Raw genomic sequence first — 19,092 nt, 5'->3', positions numbered from 1 at the left:
CTATGGTGAGGGTTGGTGAAGAAGAAAAAAGGCGAAATGAGGGCAATTTAGGGGCTCGACGATCGTGGGGCGGTGACCGGCCACACGGCGTGTTGATTGGCGGTGATAGACACAGTTGAAGGGGTGGACACAAAGAGTACACGTCGACGCGTGGACTCGGCAACTTGTTGGACTCGGTGGATCCCGTTGTTTCAGGTTTGTTCCTGTGCAGGGTCTTTCTACATCGTGGCCAGGGTCCGGGTTTCCACCCCTATTCTTTGGCTCTACGGTGACTAGCGCCTATCTTCTCCTGTCTTCAGAGTTTTTGATTTAGCCCAGAGCCTATACTAAAAACCGCATTTATCCCATTGATCCTCGCCCTCTACCTGGACCCCCTATTGCTGATCAGCAAACCCATGAAAGATCAGCGTGCCCTCCTGAACTGTGCGTCCGATGCATCAAGCACTAGGAGCCTCTTGCTGCTGAATTTCAACCAGATTTCCATCAGGGTCTTCGATGATTAGGAACATTTCCAGCCCAATCAAGCCTTGAGCAGCAACAAGCGCCTTCTTCGCTGCAATATGTTCCCCAGCGAACTCGCCAATACCAAAAGCGTTCTGGATAGGCCCCGTAAACTCCGTGATCGGCTCTTTGACCCGCTTTAGAATCGCCACACCCTTTGCCTCTAGGTAGGATTGCGCTTTCTCGACATCAGGCACAATCAGACCAACGTGGCCAAATGTGTTGGTCCGCTTGGTGGATGGCTCGAAATGATCATCCGACACGTTGAATTGCACCATCTCGATGAGTCCATACAGATTATTCTTGTCCCGTGCAAGTTCTGCACCGCTCTGGAAGCCAGTTCCATTGCGACCGCCCTGCGCATATCCCATGTAGGTCACAGTAAACTCTGGTGTAACGTGTGCGTCGAAGATGAGGCGCATGCCTAGGATATCTCCATAGAATTGCTTCATGGCATCTAGGTTCGTTGTCAGAAGGCCGAAATGGTTGATCGCGAAACCGAGAGTGGCTGCTGGAGCCGGGCCATCATTGCCAAACACAAACGGATTGTCGGTGCTTCCACTGTCTGACCTAGGAGTGCAGGCTTGGGCGTAGTGGATAGAGCCAAACGCAATGAAGCATTGAAAGAAGGTATAAAACTGCATTCTGAGCAATGTAAAAAGCAAGCCTTGCATATATCGAGTGTAATTCTGTAAACTCGCCGAGAGACCTATGCCTGTCTTTTATAACTCCTGGGGTTCATGGAACATAAGGTGTTGACCATTGCATCTACCCCAGTCAGCTAAGCTTAGGCTGACTGGTCGAGATAGGATGGGACGCCTATTTGGGGCGGCTTTTCTCCTTGTTACTATTAAAGGCCCGTATCACTTTCTTGGCCGATTCATCTTAGGTTTCTTGGGCCTATGAAGCAAATCAAAACACGAAAGACATGTACTATGCGGAGAGATAAAAACAACATTGGCCCCATGGATCTAACCTTATTTGGTGGCATAAGGCGCTCCGACTCGATGCTTACTGAACAGGTCATAGCTGCATAAATGCCAAGTCCGGTCTAGACGTGCGAATCTCGAGGCATGTACATTCGTATGGCTTCTTGTTAGCACGCCCCGTAATGATTGATCGAGATCGATTTCGATGCCACAGACCCACGTCACTCGGCTAACTCGATGCAAGGCCCAAGACCATGACTCGAGATTAATCCTTGAATTAGAGTTATATCACATTGATGGCTGGGTGAGGCTGGTGCTGTTGGAAAGCCGGCAGATCCACAAACGCGCCCTACAGCGACGCAAGGGTCGCGTCACTCAGCAAAACATAGCCATGCGACACAGATTCCCCTTGGTTCGCCGGTTAAACTTAGCAAATGAGGCTCAATCATTGCAATTAGTGGATTCCGGTGCATATCCCGAGTGAATGAACCAAGGGCTTTCTGCAAGTCTCTATGTATGTACTCATTCTAGTATGTCGGGGGACTGGGTCTGTGCGACAACTCAAGTCACACAAACGCTGAATCCATGCAAGAGCCCATTACTACTTGTCTCAAGCCACCTCATTGCTGTAATTGCATTCCTGTGAAGGCGTTCCGGTCACGGGGTGGGTTGCTCACCACGTCACCTATATACTCATTCCTTTGTGCTACTTTCAATTGTGCCTACTTTCCCAACATTGAATGAATATTTGATCATCTGGGAGTCCGTAGGTCTGAATTCAACCATTTGACCCACTTCATCAGACCTCATAAAGAGAAATCTCTGGAGGTCTATAAATTCTAATAAGCCATACTTTTTTCAATAGAATTACCGAAACTAACATCATCGGATTTAGCAGGTGAGGGGTTGGGCGAGATAAGACCACCCCGCTACGAACTGCCGAGGAACATGCCTTATAGCGACCTCCTGATAAGGTCTTAACAGAACACACTTCTTGCACATTCCACGGCCATCACCACAAGCACCATGGATGAGCAACCTGCCGATTCCTCCCAGACAGCGAACTGCGACCACATCCCCATCATTGATTTGTCGAGTATTGATAGCCCGCACATCGAGGACCGTCGTCAATTAGCCCAAAATATTTACGGTGCCTGCACTCAAGTTGGGTTCTTTTACGTCAAGGTAACTGGATATCACAGCCCTTTGAGACTAGATCCCATGAGTCAAACTACATATATACTGACTTGGTTTGCGGTATAATAGAACCATGGGATCTCCGAAGAATCGATCAGTGGCATCCATCAAGCAGCAGAGCGTTTCTTCAATCTCCCCGAAGACCAAAAGATGAAGGTCTACATTGGAAATTCCAAAGTAAGTATCCGTCAATTCATATCGGATGAGCACAGGCTGAAACCTGATTCTAGAAATTCCGGGGGTACAGTCCTATCGGAGGTGAGCGATCGACAGGCACCGACGACGAGCCGATATCAGTAGAAGAGGCCACCGGAGTTCTCTCTGAGGCATTCGATGTTGGATATGAGCTTGCGATGGATTTCCAAAAGTCAAAAGATGACGTTCTGCCCCCGGATATTTATAGACTCTATGGCGACAATCAATGGCCCGACCAAGAGACCCTTGCAGGTTTCTCACAGACATACATCCAGTACTGTGGCACGCTGCTAGAGTTCTGTCGCAGGCTAATGAAGATATTTGCTCTCTCCTTGGACGTCCCGGAGGAATACTTTGACTCCAAGATTCGGAACCCAGGGGTTACATCTAGGATGATGCATTATCCAGCTCAACCTGCAACAGAAACACGGGAAGGGTTAGGAGCACACACGGTCAGTTCTTTCTTGGCATCGTATCAGTGGATACACAAGATTGACTTTCTTGTAGGATTTTGAATGCTTCACAATTCTCTCACAGGGAAGTGTCCCTGGCCTGCAGGTATTGAGCCACAGCGGTGACTGGATTCTGGCACCCCCTATCCCCGGAACAATGGTCGTCAATATTGCAGATTGCTTATCCACCTGGTAAGAAATATGCCTCTCCGTATTCCATACACATTTGTTGACGAAGCGCAGGACTAACAAGAAATTCAAATCAACAATCCACCGAGTGACTAATCTATCGGGGGAAGAACGATACTCAATTCCCTTCTTTTTTGGAATCGACTATAATGCCACCGTTTCTGTGCTGGAAAACCACACCTCGGTTAATGACCCACCATGCATCGCACCTTTCAAGGCCGGAGAGGTATGTGATGAATTTGGTTAAATCCGCTGCAACAATTAGTAACTATAGATGCATGCAGTGGGTCCGCGAGAAGCTTGCCAAGGCCTACGTGGGCTACGAAGGATAAAGAAATATGTGTTTAACAGTTCCAACCCATTTGGAGCATTGCAACACTTGTAAGTCCGGTATAAACATTTGACAAAGAATTTATACATTTCCACTAAAATCACGCATACGGACATATCGTTTGCTGTCAGCCTGCGACATGCTCCAAAGTCTCTCGCAAATTCTAATCGTTATGCACAGATAAACTTAACGTGGAATCGTAATTTCCGTCGAATGCTTTTGAAAATATTCAGTATTGCATCTGCAGTTTCATGGTGTTGAGCCCATGGCTCGGTGCATTGAATCGCTTCATCGATGACCTCGTCGAAATCCGGAACGAGGAAAGCAAGTGATGGCGTGGCCTTTGCAATCGAAAGGACAAAGACTGCTGCAAGTAAACTAGCATGATTATTAGCTTGAGAATCAGATGTGGGAAGTGTTGAATTGTGGGAAATGGCATACGCTTGGAGTCTGAGCCAAGTGGAATGCGTTCGTTTCTTAATAAAAGGAACGTTTGTAAGAATAAAATTTCGACAACTATCCACGCATATTTTGCAATTTTCAAGCAGATAGCCTGTCAATTGGATGTCTCTGGACTGTGCAGCGAATACGAGACTCGGCCGACAGAGAATGTGTTTTGCGGCGTAGTATCGCGAGCGAAGTAATCCATCTTGCACGTCGCGCGGTGTTGGATCTTGCAAATCGGGCTTGATGGACTCAGGAAGTGAGTCGAACCATGTCTTCAGCTGTCGATTTAGCTCGACGTTAAGGGCCTCCAGAGAAGCAACCGACATGGGATGGTGTTGTGGATTTGTCGAGTCTGTTTCTGATTTACCTGCGTACAGTGTATTGTGAATGCGGTTCAGAAGTTTACGAATGGAGCACATGGCGAGGAATACAAGGCCATCCCGGTCGGTTGGATTAGTAAATTCGGGAAATGGGAGTCCGTCCACAAGAATCTCGATACCACTCCGGGGGAAGTGGAATTCAGCTAGATCATCACTGCTCATCATGATTGTTAAAACTATCCAAAGGCCGAACGAAGGCAAAATATACCATTCCAAGACATAACAGCTCCAACAGAGTCGTATCAGTAAATCTCGCTGTTCTTGTGGTATTGTCCTGCCGCGCAGACTAAGACGGTCAGCAGCCGAGAGATGACCAAGGAAAACAGCAAAACATACTAAGAGAACATCAACTGGACTCCAGAGGATGCAGCATGAATCATTTCCCAAGCCTCCAGCGCTCTGCCTCGGTAACGAAAGTATATCGAGCCAAAGAAGTATGTCAGTGGGACCTTGACGTCTCGCGAGAACAATGTCAATCCTTCGGTAGCTAGGATTTGATATGCATGTGTGAAGTATTCTGTGCCATTACTTTCTGTTTGTGATTCTGTATCATAGACATTGACGGCAGTCGAGCATATCTCCCCCAGCGCTAAAAAGATGAGACATAGCGCATCCGAGCTAGTACGACCTTCGCTTGATTGAAGGAAGGTCTCAAACATCTCGTGTAATGACTCGCGTTCAAGGATTGGAAAGTGCGGGTAAACATAGTTGCAAAAACTGAAGATCAGAAAGTCTGTGGTTTCACGATTCGCGTTAAGCTTTTCAAGGATTGCTGAGTAGGGCACCTGCGGCGCTAACGGCCGCAGGCTGCGCTCCGACTCTAGGGATAGAAAGAAATCTTGTGAGTAGTCACCGATAAGGTTTCTTATTCTTTCAAGGCCTAGCAGGTTCCCTGTCGGCGTTTGATGCCCCAAAGGAATGAGAAGTGGATCATCGCTGTGCTCATATCTCACTCGAGAGTCAATTGACACTGAAGTACCACCCACGAAAGAACTGTGCATCGGTGGAGTATGGGAAACACCATCCCCATGCAGTTTCGTGGACCTGTTCGGAGCCAGTTGGTTGTTATCCTTGGCTGTGATTGCCAAAAGACGATCGGATAAAGCCGAGATGACATCCGTTTGTTGTTTTACTAGAGATTCCAAACGGTCCAAACGCAGCACTATATCAGCCGATAGGTCTGTATCCGATCTATTGTATATTTTAGTCAAGTGGGCTAGCTGCGAGTCGCTAGATGTGGTACTTCTCATTCGGGTTCTCCTGATATTCACATTGAGCACCCGCGCCAGCGCAGAACGCGCACGCGGGCCTCTGTCCATCACACTTCCTCTTTCTGGCGGCTATTAGTTGAAACCACAGCCTCCTCTAAGCACAGACCTACCGGTGCCTGCAGAAATTGCATGCCACTTGGGCACGCTTTCGAGGAAACTCCATGTGTTGACGCTGAATGGCAGAGAGAACGAGGCTCGCGGCGCGGGGAGGTGGGGCTGGCTACAACCATTTGAACCCTTAATAATCAAAAATAAGCACGCTTTGAAGCGCAATTCAAACGAGTCAAACTCTCAGAAACAGGCTAAAGGGGTGGTGAATATCCAATTTCATTCTATCATAAGGTACCCTAGGCTTCGCTCTCTTAGTATGGCTTCACTCCAGCCAGTTGGAGCAGACGATCGGTGTATTCCGGTTCTTCCAGAGGCTTAGATCGATTACAGGGGTCCACTGTTCCATCAGGAAGATACACGATGTTATCGCGAATCCTGATATTGTCGTGGGCCCAATGGGTGGTTGCTCGGAATGTATCAAAGGCCTGTTTCTTCAGCTCGAGGGTCTCTTTCGAGGCCAAGTTCGCGGGAGAGTAAGAGGCATATATCACAGTCCTGATTGTGTTGCTCTTCTCGGTAGGCTCACCACCCCAGTGACAGGTTCGTGAATCCCATAGGATCAAGTCTCCCGGCTCTGCCAGGACTTTCATAGGCTTCATCCCATGCTCCTCGAACCATTTCATTTCCTTGTCACTAAAGTAACGGAAGTCTGCCTTCTGCCAGGTCGAAGGGTCGGTCTGCGTGTCAAAGAATTCTTCGTTCACAGTATTTGATCTCGGTAGAACGATGAGTGCACCGTCTTCGGGACCGGCATGACTGAGGTTGATGAGCCCCTGCACACAATGAAGGCCACGACGCAGAGGAGATTGGTCTACATGGGGCCATGGCTTCTGAGCCGGTTTGTCCACCTGATTTGGTAGGGTAACATTCAAAGCATCGAAAGAGACCAACAGCTCATCTGTACCCCAAATCTTGGAAAACGCGTCTAGGACTTTGGGTTCCATGCGAGCTTCCCACATGAATTTCTCGTGCACCACTGAATACCCTTGGAAGGTATTTATTTTGTTCTGGACAGGAAGATTTTCGGCTGTCCAGGTGGAGGGATCATCCAAGTCGAGAGGAGTACCAAATGACTTGAGCCAGTCTAGGGATTTCTGCTGATAATACTTGGCTTTTTCGGGTCCGATGGCGTCCTTTATTACCACGAACCCTTGGGATTCAAGATCATCTCGCCAGTCTCCATATGGACCGGTTTGACTGATTCAGGTTAGCCAGAGGTTGGGGCAGGCTTGAGAAAGTCTTACGTGAATGATGTTCGGTTGAATTCCAAGGTCTCGGTGGTAGTAGCCATGCCGTCTATACTAACTTCGTCAATAGCTATTGTTTCTTTAAAACTTTGAAATGGTTTATTTTCGTGAGATTATGTTCAGGACGGGTGAGAAGGCAGCGTCTTATACTTTGCGTTCACCCCCTCACGGCCCCACCGCTGGGCACAGAGCGGATCGACGGCCCACCAACCCACCGTCGGCTGGACTGAATAGAACTATCTGCTTTCAACATCATGTCACCCTACAGAGAAGTGCAAAACCAGATTCACCAATTTTCACTCTTTGGGGGACCAGCGCCAAGATGCTAGCCCACAAATTGAGTAGGGACCAGTGGGCTCTGACACGCAATTTATGTACATAAAGGCTCTCACTGTCTGGTTACTCACCTTCTAATCGTCCTAGGCTGTCAATTAAACCATCAATTCTCATCTTCGCTCGAGGTCTTCCACTATACTAACTCAAACTTTGAACATTTTAGCTTATCGCGTCCTCTGTGGCTCCGGCCAAACGCGCATGTGCCAAGCCGACACCCCCCCTCGAAAGGGAAACCCGCAGTTTCCCACTTCTCTGCAAGCCTATCCTTCCTGTAAATTCAATCCAAATAGCATGTCTATACCTATTTGAGGATATCACCGGTACCATGCCTTCCGGAACACGCTCTGACTATCGAATAAGCCCACCAGCATAGAAGAAATCGTGTTCATCATCGCAAATGCCAGAGCATTTGGATAGATCAGAGCTGTTGGTAATCCACCGAAGCTTGCTGGAGCCTTCTCAGCAGCAAGTTATATACAAGCAAGAGCGACAATAATACCAGCCGTAGATACTTGTTACCTCTTGCGTGCAATTTGCGGATACCTTTTGGGTATGTAAACATTACAGATAAGCTAAGACCCGTGACTTCCTCGTGACTGTATAGCTTATGCAATTTTCATGGTGATTTTACAGTACTCAATGAGTATTTGATTATGTATTTCCTTCTAGAATTCCGGGGAAAGAGTACCTATTTTCGCAAATTCTTCTATAAATCACATCAATCTGATATGGATGAGAGGCCTAGAGTGCGCTAAGTAGGTCGAGGCATTGAGGCCTTATTCAGCATACCACTCACGGCCTTTCGCCTATCTCCTTTCTAATCTATAGTCAATCGACAGAAACATTGGGCCCCTGGGACTGCAATTTTTTGGAGTCGGCACAAAGCAATTCATGCAATGACCAGCTTGAATCACAAATGTAAGCTCAATATAGCTACATGCAAGGGCTATCACTAATAATCGCAGGGCCTGCATCGTATACGTACTCGTATTGCCTATGACCCCCGCCTTCTCCTTTGTCTGATACCTACTCGTCGTTTTTCTCTCCACCCAGTGAAACACTCTAGTTACAACGATGATCTCCTAGGTCTTCTTGTCTTGCACGATTATGACGCCCCAAATCACCAACTGGGATGATCTGGCATTCGCTTTAGAGGAGGTTGACCCTGAATCCAAGGTGTTTCACTACACATCGTTTGGCCTCCTCGACGACAATGACACCTTTTATTATGGCCAGCTAGACGCGTTTAAGACAGAAATATCATTCGATCAGCTCATGGCTGCCCTCAATTCTGTTCCTGATGATACAATATACCCTTTGTGGTTAGAGACAGAACTTCACGAGGCGCCAGAAACACAACATGAAGACATTTACATCAAACGCCGCCCGTTTGAACTTTATGGCATTCTTAAGAAGCAAGGAATGGAGAAACAACTATTCAAATCCCTCATTTCAGAGGCCAGCGTGCTAGAAGTGCTGTCTCACCATCCACACCCGAATCTGGTGCGCTATCACGGATGTCGAGTCAAGCGCGGGTACATTACCGGCCTCATTCTCGACAAACACCCTCATGATCTTTTATCCTATGTGGAAATCGGAAACGGGAAAATTGACAGGGTCCCCTTCATGGCAGCGCTTGAGTCTGCGATCCAGCATTTGCATGATCTTGGTTTTGCGCATAATGATCTGACCCCATCAAACATTCTGGTCACCGAGAAAGGAATGCCGATTCTAATCGACTTTGAAGGATGTCAGCAGCTTGGGACAGAATTAAAGTACATCCGGGGCACCAAAGAGTGGATTGAAGGGGAGATCGGAGACCATAATATTTCCGCGGTGCGGCATGATGACTTTGCGCTTCAGAAGATAGATGCTTGGCTGGATGATCAAGACTCAAAGTAGATACGACAGGTCTCTCTATAACAAAAAGGTATGGTCAAGCTCTCGGGGGTTCTAGGCTGAGTGGCCCGCTTAGTTAGCCGCCTTGGCGGCTTGTGTCCGAGGCCAATGGCCGTGTTCAAGTTACGCAGCAGCAAAAACCAGGGTGGAACACGTCGTAAGCCCTATAATCGAAATCAGTTTCTGGACTGGATGCGCAATTGACAATCTTTGCATTTGTATAGATCTCTATGACGGTTCAAATCCTTAGGTTCCTTTTGAAATATAATTGGTGTCAGAACAGGCCAACTGAAATTGAATCAGAAGAAACAGGGAAGACAATCTCTTGTCTAATAAAAAAATAACCTTGAAAAAAAAAGCTCATCGTCGATATTATTTCTTCCCAGTTGCTTTCCATTATGTTGTTGATCAAGACGTACTATTGATGGAGGAGAGTGAGTCGTCATTGACGGATGCTCGTTATAGTGACAGTACGTCAAGTAGGATGTGGGCGGAACCCTCCACAATTTGCGACACTTGCCTACATACTACGTAGGTACAGACCGGATTCAAGATATGGGATAACTACGCCCCGCTGAAATTCTTCCTAGAAATACAATAATCATGTACATTTTCCTCAAGTGTTCCATTTCCAAAAAGTTCAGTAAAATTGATCAATGATGCTTCAACAACAAATGCAGGTAGACACAATTGCTCAATTGGAACCCTTGTTGTGGAGAGAGCTCCTGCGCTGCTCTCTCAGACGCTGCTCCGTTTCCATAAGCACATTCTGGAGAGATCTCCCAGCTTTGGATCCCGGTCCCACTCTATCATCGTTGAGAAGCTCGATAGAAGCCGTCTTGAGTTGTTGTCGGTAATGTTCATTTTGTCCATTCACTCCTTTTGTTGTGGTGGTCTTCGGAGACGCCTCGTGATCAGGCGCGGGGTATGACGCGGAGCGTGCAACTGAAGCAGCCGAACCCATTGTTGGAACCTCGTTGGATGAAGCTGCTTCTTGAGAAAATCGAGGTCGATGATCCATTTTGAAGGTGTGGATTTTGGTGATCAGTGCCGAAATAAATGTCATAGAGTGTGATCGTGGGTGTCGCCGAGACTGCGAGAGTACAGTGTCGGCTTTATATAGCAACAAACAGCCACAGGAATACGTATCATACAGGCAAACGCTCCATTAATGCTCGTTGGTGGATTGTCCACCACATGCCCGTCTCGTTTAACTCATCATGACGTCTGATGCAAGGATGCCTCCACCGGGGCAGATGCCTTGCTGAAGGCGAAAGTCAAACATTTGAAGCGAGTACCTAAACTGGCTACGAACGCAAAGAATGCTACATCCTCAACCCTTGGAAAGCGGTACTTTTCAACGTATCTTTTTTTACATCAATATATGTACCTTGAATTAGTGGCAAATATAGGGGCTGATGACGCCCCACTAAAGGCTACGCTAAACAAGTCGACGATCGTACAGAAACAAACGTTGGTTTCCTCACCGCCCTATCCTTTTCCTTATATACCGCCCTATTTTACTATACCTGATGACTTCAGTATCTTCCTCTATCAACCATGGTTCGACATACGGAGCTTACCCGCGATCAACGCCAATACTGTCGATTCCTACGAGACGAGGGATATACTTATCCATCTATTGCCTCCCGAATGAACTGTACCGTACGACAAGCCAAATATGCCCACGAATCTATCCGAACGACACCGCAGAAGAAGCAGAAGGCTGGCCGACGTCCAAAGCTTACCCCTGAGTGTCTAAACGAGACGATCTCGTGGATTCGAGAGTCTTTTGAGAATCGCTGTCTGAATTATCATAATATCTGTGCTATTGTAGATCTCGGTGTTAGTGGAGAGACGCTTCGCTTATCCCTTAAAGCTCGTAGGATGGCTAGACACCCTGCCACGCAAAAGCCTCCGATCCTTGCTACCCATCGTTCGAAACGTCTTGCGTGGGCTCAAGCCCGCCATAATTTGACCGTGAGCGATTGGAGAAGGGTTATCGTTAGTGATGAGACTTTATTCTGATTCGGAAGGCGTCGAATGCCTCATATCTTACGATTCGATAACGAAGAGTATCACGAAACTGCAGTTATTGAACAGTCAAACCAACGTCGAGGGTTTATGGTCTGGGCATGTTTTGCTGGAGATAAAAAGAGACCGATTATTATCTGGAATCCTGAATGAGGCACCCTAAATTCAAGCTCCTTTGTTGAATATATCGTGCCTAAGATTGAACAATTTAAGATTGATCTATAAGAGAAGTATCAAATTGATGCTCTTCTTATGCAAGATGGAGCGGAGCACCTTGTCATTGGTCTTATCAGACGACCGAGGAAGTATATGGCCTTGATATCACTGAAACAGATTATCTCCCTATTTTGCCAGACCTTAATTCACAAGAGAATCTGTGGAATTGGCTAAATGGTTATGTGTCTTCTAAATGCGGATCACATAGGGGCTATCATGATCTTGTGCCCATAATACAGGAAGGATGGGAAGCTCTGCCTATAGATGTGCTAGAAGGGCTAGTAAATTCCATGCCGTATCGGATTCAAGAGGTGATTCAGAGAGATAGAAGGGCAATGCAGTATTAAAAGAAACTAGATACAATGATTATTCACAAAACACTGGCAGAATTATTATGCACACCTACGTTTGTTTCTTGGCCCTGTAGCTAAAGCACTACCTTCCCGATCTATGATTGGCGGGCGACTTCCCTCCCCTTACTGGACCCTTTTGGGGGGATGACACTCAAGGTATTCTACACCTTGCTGTGAACAAGTTGGCCAAGGAATGCAAACGTAGCTGCTCTCCAAGGGTTTCCGGGGTATTGAGATTCCTTGGCGTTGATGACCTTTGATTGATTTAATCGAATGCACGTATGCATGAAATACATCTTGCAGACGAACTCATACTCGATCCATTATTCCACGAAGCCTGTCAAAGGACAACGGCTTAACCAAGTAATCATTAACCCCTGCCTTCAAGGCTGCCTCCTGTGTATAATTCGAAGCAACAGCCGTGACCGCCACTATGCGGGAAGGATCAAGGCCATTATGCCTCTCGTGTTCGCGTATCTTTTTCGTGGCAACCAGGCCATCCATGACGGGCATTGATATATCTGGTATTGTCAGCATCCAGGCCAATCGAGGCTTCATGGGGCATAGTGGAGGCTTACCCATCAAAATAAAGTTGTATTGTCGGTTGGCACTCTTGTATTTTTCAAGGCCTATTTGTCCATTCGAGGCTGTCTCGTATTGGCAACCGATTTTGCGCATGAACACTGACATGATCTAGGGGCGTAGCGTGAGCTTTGATATTATAAAAAGCTTCATGGCACACAATCACATCTGCCAAGGGTTTGAAGGAAGCCTTGACTCACCTTAAGATTGATATCGTTATCATCCACAACAAGGACATGGAGAGGGTTTGGCGGATCAGGAGAAATTCCAACGTCAATTGTGCTGGAGAGGGAAGTTTCCGATATATTCGAAGATCCTTCCTGGGGTTGTAGTGATGAGACTTGCTGATGAGCCATTGACAAAGACGCAATGGGTGCCAATTCCGTGATGTCAGGCTGAATCGGAGCCTCGTATATTTTCATAAACCTCTCGGCGGCGTCATGGAGACTCCTGGGTCCGAATCTGTACCATGAAATTAGTCAAAACCAAGGCCACAGGGGAAAACTTTTGAACTTACGGTTGCGACACGTAGATGATGTTCGCAGGCAGATCATCTACCAGGGGTGATTTTCGTCCACCAAGAACAATGAAGTATGTGAACATGTGCTTGGACTCCGTTGTAAAGACTCCCTCGCCCAACATGCGGCGAAGGTCTTCTTCTTCAATAATTGCAACATCAGCATGCTCCTCAGCTGGGTGCTTTGCGAATGAGAGGTTCCATCCCAACTGTGTCATCAAGACGTCCGTGAGTGAATTATGAATCGAGGCCTTTCGTTTTGCCTGGATGCTCAAGATCCCGGTCGGTATCTCGTTCAGATCCGGCTCATCTTGTAACCCAAGAATGGATACATGGACCGGTCGTGGAGAAACGAGTGTTTGCGAACTTGAATCATCTGCTTCAGAGGCAGAAATGGTCGTCGCGAGACAGGTAACAGGTATATAAATTTCCACTTGGGTGCCTGCACCCAGCTCACTTCTGACATCAATATCACCGTCAAGGGACATGACCAATTTGCGAACGATACTAAGGCCGAGGCCGACACCTGGCGATAATGGATCCTCCTGGGCAAATGGAGAAAAGAGCATGTTCTTAAGATACTCGCGTGAGATCCCAATGCCGGTATCTTTGACGCATAAATGGGCAAACGAAGAGCCATCTTTCGTTTCCCGTTTCGCTTTCGTTAAAGTGATTTCGATCAGGCCCTTCTTGGTCCATTTCATTGCGTTGCCGATGATGTTCATCAGAATCCTTCTCCATGGCCCCGAAGCCGATCGCACCATCCATGAATCGAGATTCTCAATTCTAACGACCACTGAAACATCATTATTGCTGTTAGAAATTTGGTGGTCTCTGTCAGTACTTGTAAGGGTGTTGGTAAATTGAGGATTTTGGCCAGCGCAAAGAACGGTCGCCACTTGTTCGACTAATGTTCCGAGGTCGAAGTCTGAGCCAGGACCGGCTGTGTTGTTCTGGCGTCTGTTGCTTCCTGTATCATTCTTGGACACCAAATCATTGATCTTGCAGTACTCCAGCCTATCAACAGGTTAACCAAAAGCTTCGTCATGATATGGGCCAAACTCACAAATGATCTATGGTGTTCAGCAAAATCAAGCCTGATTTTTCTATCATCTTGGTCATATCATGCTGGGTTGGCTGAAGCGGTGTAGACTGAATTAATTCAGTGCTTCCAAGTATGCCATGCAGTGGAGAACGAAGCTCGTGGCTGATAGATGATACGAAGTCAAATTTCGATCTTTCAGTCGCTTTCCAGTGCACCCGAGATATCTCGGAAACGATGGAATCGCCGAAAACTTTGAAATAATGCAGTTCTTCCATGCCAAAAGGACGGTGGCTGTTCTTTGTCCAGACTACCGTTCCTGCTAGGCAGTATGATTTATTCCAGTCCCACAATGGGATGAAAAGTATTGACTTCGCTTCTGGTAGGCTTTGGGCAAGGCAGCGAGACACTTCTTGTTGTGTAGTTTCCGTCTCACATGATTCATCATCCATGTTGAATATTTGTCCTCCTGGGTAAGTTTTGATCAATGTACTAAGAAGACCTTCCGATAGCGTGGATCTAGAGTCTGCATCAGGATGCTCGGTAGATGGCATGCCTAGGCCATGGTCCAAGAATCGGCACAAACTTTCTGAGTCTGGAGAATTCTCGGCGGATTGTTCAAGGACCCAAGGCCGTGCGTCAATTACAGGGCCCGAGTCCCCGTATTTAAAGGAAAGCTTTTTGCTCCCTTCATCCCAGGGGTCACTGTTTATGGTTAGAATATACTCTCGAGTTTGGAAAGGGATAAGACCGACAATTGAGAGTCACTTTGACGTGCATCAAGAAAGGTTACCCCGTCAATATCCATTGACGCTCTGAGCAGGCTGCTGGCGCGGGTGAAAATTGAAGCAACACGTTCTGCAATGGGCACGTCGTCCGTCGCTGTTTCTGGGAAGTACTCGTCAAGGCCTATGCATTCTGTCGTTTCCGGTGTACCCGGAGCAAGCGATGACGGCTGGGTAGTAGGTAGTGTCACTTCCGACTCTTTCGCTTCTGAAAACATGGAAAGTGTTCCCTCGTCTAGGACGGTTGAAGATGATCGATCCAAGACCGACTGATTGCTGAAGGATTTACTCGTTGGGAGCGATTGCGATGCATTTGACTCCTTCCTTTGAATGCCATTATTTGGAGAATTCAGGTTATGAAAATTCAGTGTCTCCGGAGATGCAAGTTGATTGAAACAATCTGGCGATTCGGACTCTGTATGTCCTTTGACGAAATTCGTCAAGCCTTTCACCAGATTCTCGGCCCGTTTGTGATAACGAACGACGCGAACATTCTCTAGGTGTTGAGATATGGCGTCTGCAATCTCTTGAAGAGCAGCAACCTCCTTGTCGCTAAACTCTGCACGCGGTTTGTTGTCCACGACACAATAGGAGCCCAGAACATACCCGGAGGGGCTGTATAAAGGTACTTCAGCATAGAAACGGAAGTAAGGCCACTCCAAAACATAGGGGCGGTTGTTGTAAAATTCTTCCTTGGTAAAGTCACGGATAATATTACGGGTTCGATTTGCCGTTATATTTTCTGCCTCTGTCACCCGTGAGGGATCCTGTCCGGTGAAGAGACGCATGGCGTGCGGACAAACGCCCCACTCTAGATCAAGCGTGCGGACACCAAGGTAGATGCCATCATCTGGAAGATGATCATCTTCCTTGCATAAAGAGATGGAGGCAGTTGCTTCTGAGATGAGATGTTGCTGTTCTCCGTCAATGATGGAGACAAAAGATCGGTTACATCCAAAACGATAGACGCCCAGTTGTGTTAGCGCAGTCAGCGTAGAGTCTGGAGAGAGACGAGGACTGGTAGTTGGCTGCGGATCTTCATCAAATGTACAATAATACCTAGAAAGTAGGAAATACTGATTAGCGAGAGCAATGGGGTTGGGTAAAATAGGCCGCACCTTGAAAGATCGCGGATTCTGTCTTGCTCCGAGTCAAGCCTTGTGTCACGGGGCCTCGATCTCATGTCTATTGCCATCTTTTGACATGGAACTATAGACAATGTTGGCGTAATTGAAGATGGCAGACTTGAATGACCGAGGGGTTCCCCGATCTGGAAACCGGTTTTCCCCAAATGTGATAGGATCCCCTTTATGATTTTTCATTGGCTGATCGGCTCTTTCACTGCCACCGCCTTGGCCTTTAACGATGATCGACTGGCTTGAGTGGATCGGTTCACTTGAAAACTGGTGTACAGGGAAAGTATTATGAGGTTCGATCATTCCTGTATCTTAAAGATACTCTTCTCAAGATCCAATGGAAAACTGAGTTTAAATTACTGGGTTCACATCAGGTCTTCAAAATTAACAGACCCGCTCACTATACTCCGAACTACCCGATTCCCGCTAACGTCGAACGATTGAACTAACTTACCCCGGAAATAAACCACCCTAACTCCCTTTCTATCGCTAATTTTGTGCAATCCTCAATGTATGTACCAAGGGGAGAAAGGGAAAGGTGTATGCTTATATTTCCTGCGCATCCAGCGCCCAGATCTCCCAGTGTTGAAGGACTTCCCAACCAACCCGCCGCATGCCTCGCCTCATGATTTGGCCGTCGTCGGTCATTATGGGTGGGAAGCAGCCGCTTTTGGTGATAGATGATGATCGGGTGCCCGTTTCCTCTCGGAAATCAAAGGGAGACTGCCGTGCGCCGCTTTCACAATCATCGTCCCGGTTTCGTTTCCCTAATGTCGATGTTGGGTTGGGTCCTGGTGTGGACCAAGAGGTGAGAGGGACGGAGTGTGGCGTGCGGGTAGTATCAATTCTATTGGATGGAAGGATAGGAGTTGTCGGTTTTGAATCGCCAGCTTGTTTGGGGGTGCCGAAATCACCGCCTGCGCTGTTGGTCCCGTTGATAGATATTTCGCCCTCGGGCTCACTACGGCCAACAGCCGGTGATTGTGTACCAGACTCCTCACGAGATGGAATGGGTTCTTTGTAGAAACCGCGTAGCTCGAAGGCTTTCCAGCCCATTCCAACAATCTTGACGTTTCCAAAAACGTTCTTATCCGCGAGATCATAGCTCATAATTTGCGTGAGGAGCTCGTCATCCAGCTCAACCAAATCAACCAGACCACGTGCATTGAGCATTGCTTCCTCGATTTCCTTAGTCCATGCAACAGATCCTTCTGTCCAGCTGAGCTCCTTAGTTTTTCTAGTCGGGTTTTCCGCGGTGTTTGCTGGTTGGCCTCGGGGTGCGCTATTGCCTGTCATGCCGTTTTGAGGCGGCGGAGAGCCCGCTGGGATTAAAAGCCGGAGCGCCACCAGATTTCGAAGGAATGGGACTAGCATCCCAAGGGAGTCCATGCTTGAGAATTCTGTTGCAATGGCCAACTGTTCCAGATTCGGACAGCTATGGACGAGGCGAGCTATCATGGCGGTGGAAAGAGGCCATTTCGAGGATAGAAGCAGATGGCGCAAGCTTGCACCATGGTTCATTGTGATGTTTGCCATGTAGAGATCGCGTACACCAAGCGCCATGTTCAGCTGACTGGCCGGCGATGCCGCTGTGGTTGGGGAGTTGACTGTTGTCCCGTTCGGATACTCTGAGACTGGAGGTGTAAGGGCGGTAAGATTTGATCCTGCGTGTGGCCGAGGTGAATTCAGACAGTCGGGCGAGTCCGCGGTGACGTTGACAAAGTATAACCGCTCAAGGCCCCTGAAATTCCCAAGGAATTCCGAGTTGCGTTTTGAAATTGCATCCATTCGCATGGATTTGATCTTGAGCTTTTTATGCGGCACCGCTGTCGGCCAGCTATTCTCGACAAATGTGTTGACCAGTCCGAGGTTGTCCGTCCCACTCAGAAACACGACCTCTTCGACAGTGGTAGGATTGAAGGCGATATTAAAATCCTCACTGTGGAATGCATACATATTCTGGAAGCATAGCTTTTTTACCGACAGAGGTTGTTTGGCGGCTATACATTTTCGGAAATAATCGTGGAGGGAGACGCTGGGTTCCTGCGCAATTCGCATGCGGGGTGACCAGTGGAGCTTAAGCTCGCGGAGCTTCTTACTCTTCAGCAATATGGTCGCAATGTCATCGGGATAACAGAGAGGGTCGATATCGGTGATTTTTAGGCACTGCAGGTGCGGCATGCCCGGAAGCACGAATGTGGGCTGTGGATGGCGGGTGGAGGGGAACCGGACCGTTAACGATTTGAGTCGGGGTAGCTGGGTCAACCCCGTATATACAGTATCCAGCATTTTTGTATTGAGTTCCCAACTGAAGCTTTCCAAATTGGTCATGCGATCCACTGCTGCCCGCACCGCAATATTCAGCAGCATCGATGAGTCCGGCACTCGCCCCACTTGCGCGTGTTCCTCTAATTCACTTTCCTTCCAGTCGCCGCGCAGAGTTATTGATCGCACAAGAGTCGCATAAGGCCGGGTTATGACCGCGTTGAGCCCCATGGTGAAAGGGCTTGCGCTGCCGATGCCCTCCGGTTGCTCGCCACGATATCGGATTTTGTCGTAGGAGGTGAGGGTCAAGCTGCTATAGAGCTGCGGTAGGGCCATATAATTAAGGACGCGACATGTCCGGCATAATCGAGCAAGGTCAGCGGTGTCATCGACCTGCGGAACCCAGAGTCAGTTGTGCAGCTTTCACATGGCGGAAGGGATCTGACATTGGTCACAATCTGGGCGATCAAGTTCAGCGGCAAGACCATCAGCGAAGCACCACGGGGCAAGTCCGTGGTGATGCCGGCCTCAAACATATTCCGATTGATGGCCGCCATGGTGCGACATCCTTCACACGGCGAAAGAACCTCAAAGGTAGAATATGGGGAAGATGCAACTCCCGGAGCGAAAAGTTCCCGAGAACAAGCGGACCCGTCTCCACTCGAACCAGTCAGCGT

General features: G+C 47.9%; 8 protein-coding genes across 8 annotated transcripts; 2 read left to right on the top strand and 6 right to left on the bottom strand.

Annotated features, from left to right (window-relative positions):
• Positions 1-437: 437 nt before the first annotated feature.
• On the bottom strand, positions 438-1,145 carry N7443_002652 (VOC family protein; the record flags this gene model as incomplete). The annotated part of the gene is made up of 1 exon (XM_056882708.1): positions 438-1,145. One exon carries the CDS (start codon positions 1,143-1,145, stop codon positions 438-440), a length of 708 nt encoding a protein of 235 aa, XP_056744549.1.
• A 1,311-nt stretch (positions 1,146-2,456) lies between these two features.
• N7443_002651 (isopenicillin N synthase family dioxygenase) lies at positions 2,457-3,795 on the top strand (the record flags this gene model as incomplete). Its single annotated transcript, XM_056882707.1, has 6 exons — positions 2,457-2,615; positions 2,697-2,804; positions 2,858-3,274; positions 3,330-3,466; positions 3,518-3,689; positions 3,748-3,795. The coding sequence occupies 6 exons, from the start codon at positions 2,457-2,459 to the stop codon at positions 3,793-3,795; spliced, it is 1,041 nt and encodes a 346-aa protein (XP_056744548.1).
• A 169-nt stretch (positions 3,796-3,964) lies between these two features.
• On the bottom strand, positions 3,965-6,055 carry N7443_002650 (uncharacterized protein; the record flags this gene model as incomplete). Its single annotated transcript, XM_056882706.1, has 5 exons — positions 3,965-4,172; positions 4,236-4,775; positions 4,958-5,812; positions 5,865-5,954; positions 6,003-6,055. 5 exons carry the CDS (start codon positions 6,053-6,055, stop codon positions 3,965-3,967), a joined length of 1,746 nt encoding a protein of 581 aa, XP_056744547.1.
• A 199-nt stretch (positions 6,056-6,254) lies between these two features.
• On the bottom strand, positions 6,255-7,294 carry N7443_002649 (uncharacterized protein; the record flags this gene model as incomplete). The annotated part of the gene is made up of 2 exons (XM_056882705.1): positions 6,255-7,200; positions 7,248-7,294. The coding sequence occupies 2 exons, from the start codon at positions 7,292-7,294 to the stop codon at positions 6,255-6,257; spliced, it is 993 nt and encodes a 330-aa protein (XP_056744546.1).
• A 1,399-nt stretch (positions 7,295-8,693) lies between these two features.
• On the top strand, positions 8,694-9,488 carry N7443_002648 (uncharacterized protein; the record flags this gene model as incomplete). The annotated part of the gene is made up of 1 exon (XM_056882704.1): positions 8,694-9,488. The coding sequence occupies one exon, from the start codon at positions 8,694-8,696 to the stop codon at positions 9,486-9,488; it is 795 nt and encodes a 264-aa protein (XP_056744545.1).
• A 691-nt stretch (positions 9,489-10,179) lies between these two features.
• N7443_002647 (uncharacterized protein) lies at positions 10,180-10,506 on the bottom strand (the record flags this gene model as incomplete). Its single annotated transcript, XM_056882703.1, has 1 exon — positions 10,180-10,506. The coding sequence occupies one exon, from the start codon at positions 10,504-10,506 to the stop codon at positions 10,180-10,182; it is 327 nt and encodes a 108-aa protein (XP_056744544.1).
• A 1,743-nt stretch (positions 10,507-12,249) lies between these two features.
• N7443_002646 (GAF domain-containing hybrid sensor histidine kinase/response regulator) lies at positions 12,250-16,209 on the bottom strand (the record flags this gene model as incomplete). Its single annotated transcript, XM_056882702.1, has 8 exons — positions 12,250-12,342; positions 12,404-12,609; positions 12,667-12,781; positions 12,871-13,132; positions 13,188-14,204; positions 14,254-14,934; positions 14,985-16,073; positions 16,133-16,209. 8 exons carry the CDS (start codon positions 16,207-16,209, stop codon positions 12,250-12,252), a joined length of 3,540 nt encoding a protein of 1,179 aa, XP_056744543.1.
• Positions 16,210-16,696: 487 nt separating this feature from the next.
• N7443_002645 (uncharacterized protein) lies at positions 16,697-18,972 on the bottom strand (the record flags this gene model as incomplete). The annotated part of the gene is made up of 2 exons (XM_056882701.1): positions 16,697-18,808; positions 18,862-18,972. 2 exons carry the CDS (start codon positions 18,970-18,972, stop codon positions 16,697-16,699), a joined length of 2,223 nt encoding a protein of 740 aa, XP_056744542.1.
• Positions 18,973-19,092: the final 120 nt, after the last annotated feature.

Source organism: Penicillium atrosanguineum, assembly GCF_028827265.1.
Source record: "Penicillium atrosanguineum strain IBT 20685 chromosome Unknown utg000002l_segment0_segment0, whole genome shotgun sequence".
NCBI classification, from domain to species: Eukaryota; Fungi; Ascomycota; class Eurotiomycetes; order Eurotiales; family Aspergillaceae; genus Penicillium; species Penicillium atrosanguineum.
Note: the sequence above shows the minus strand (reverse complement) of the source record. Positions and strands in the feature narration are given on the sequence as shown.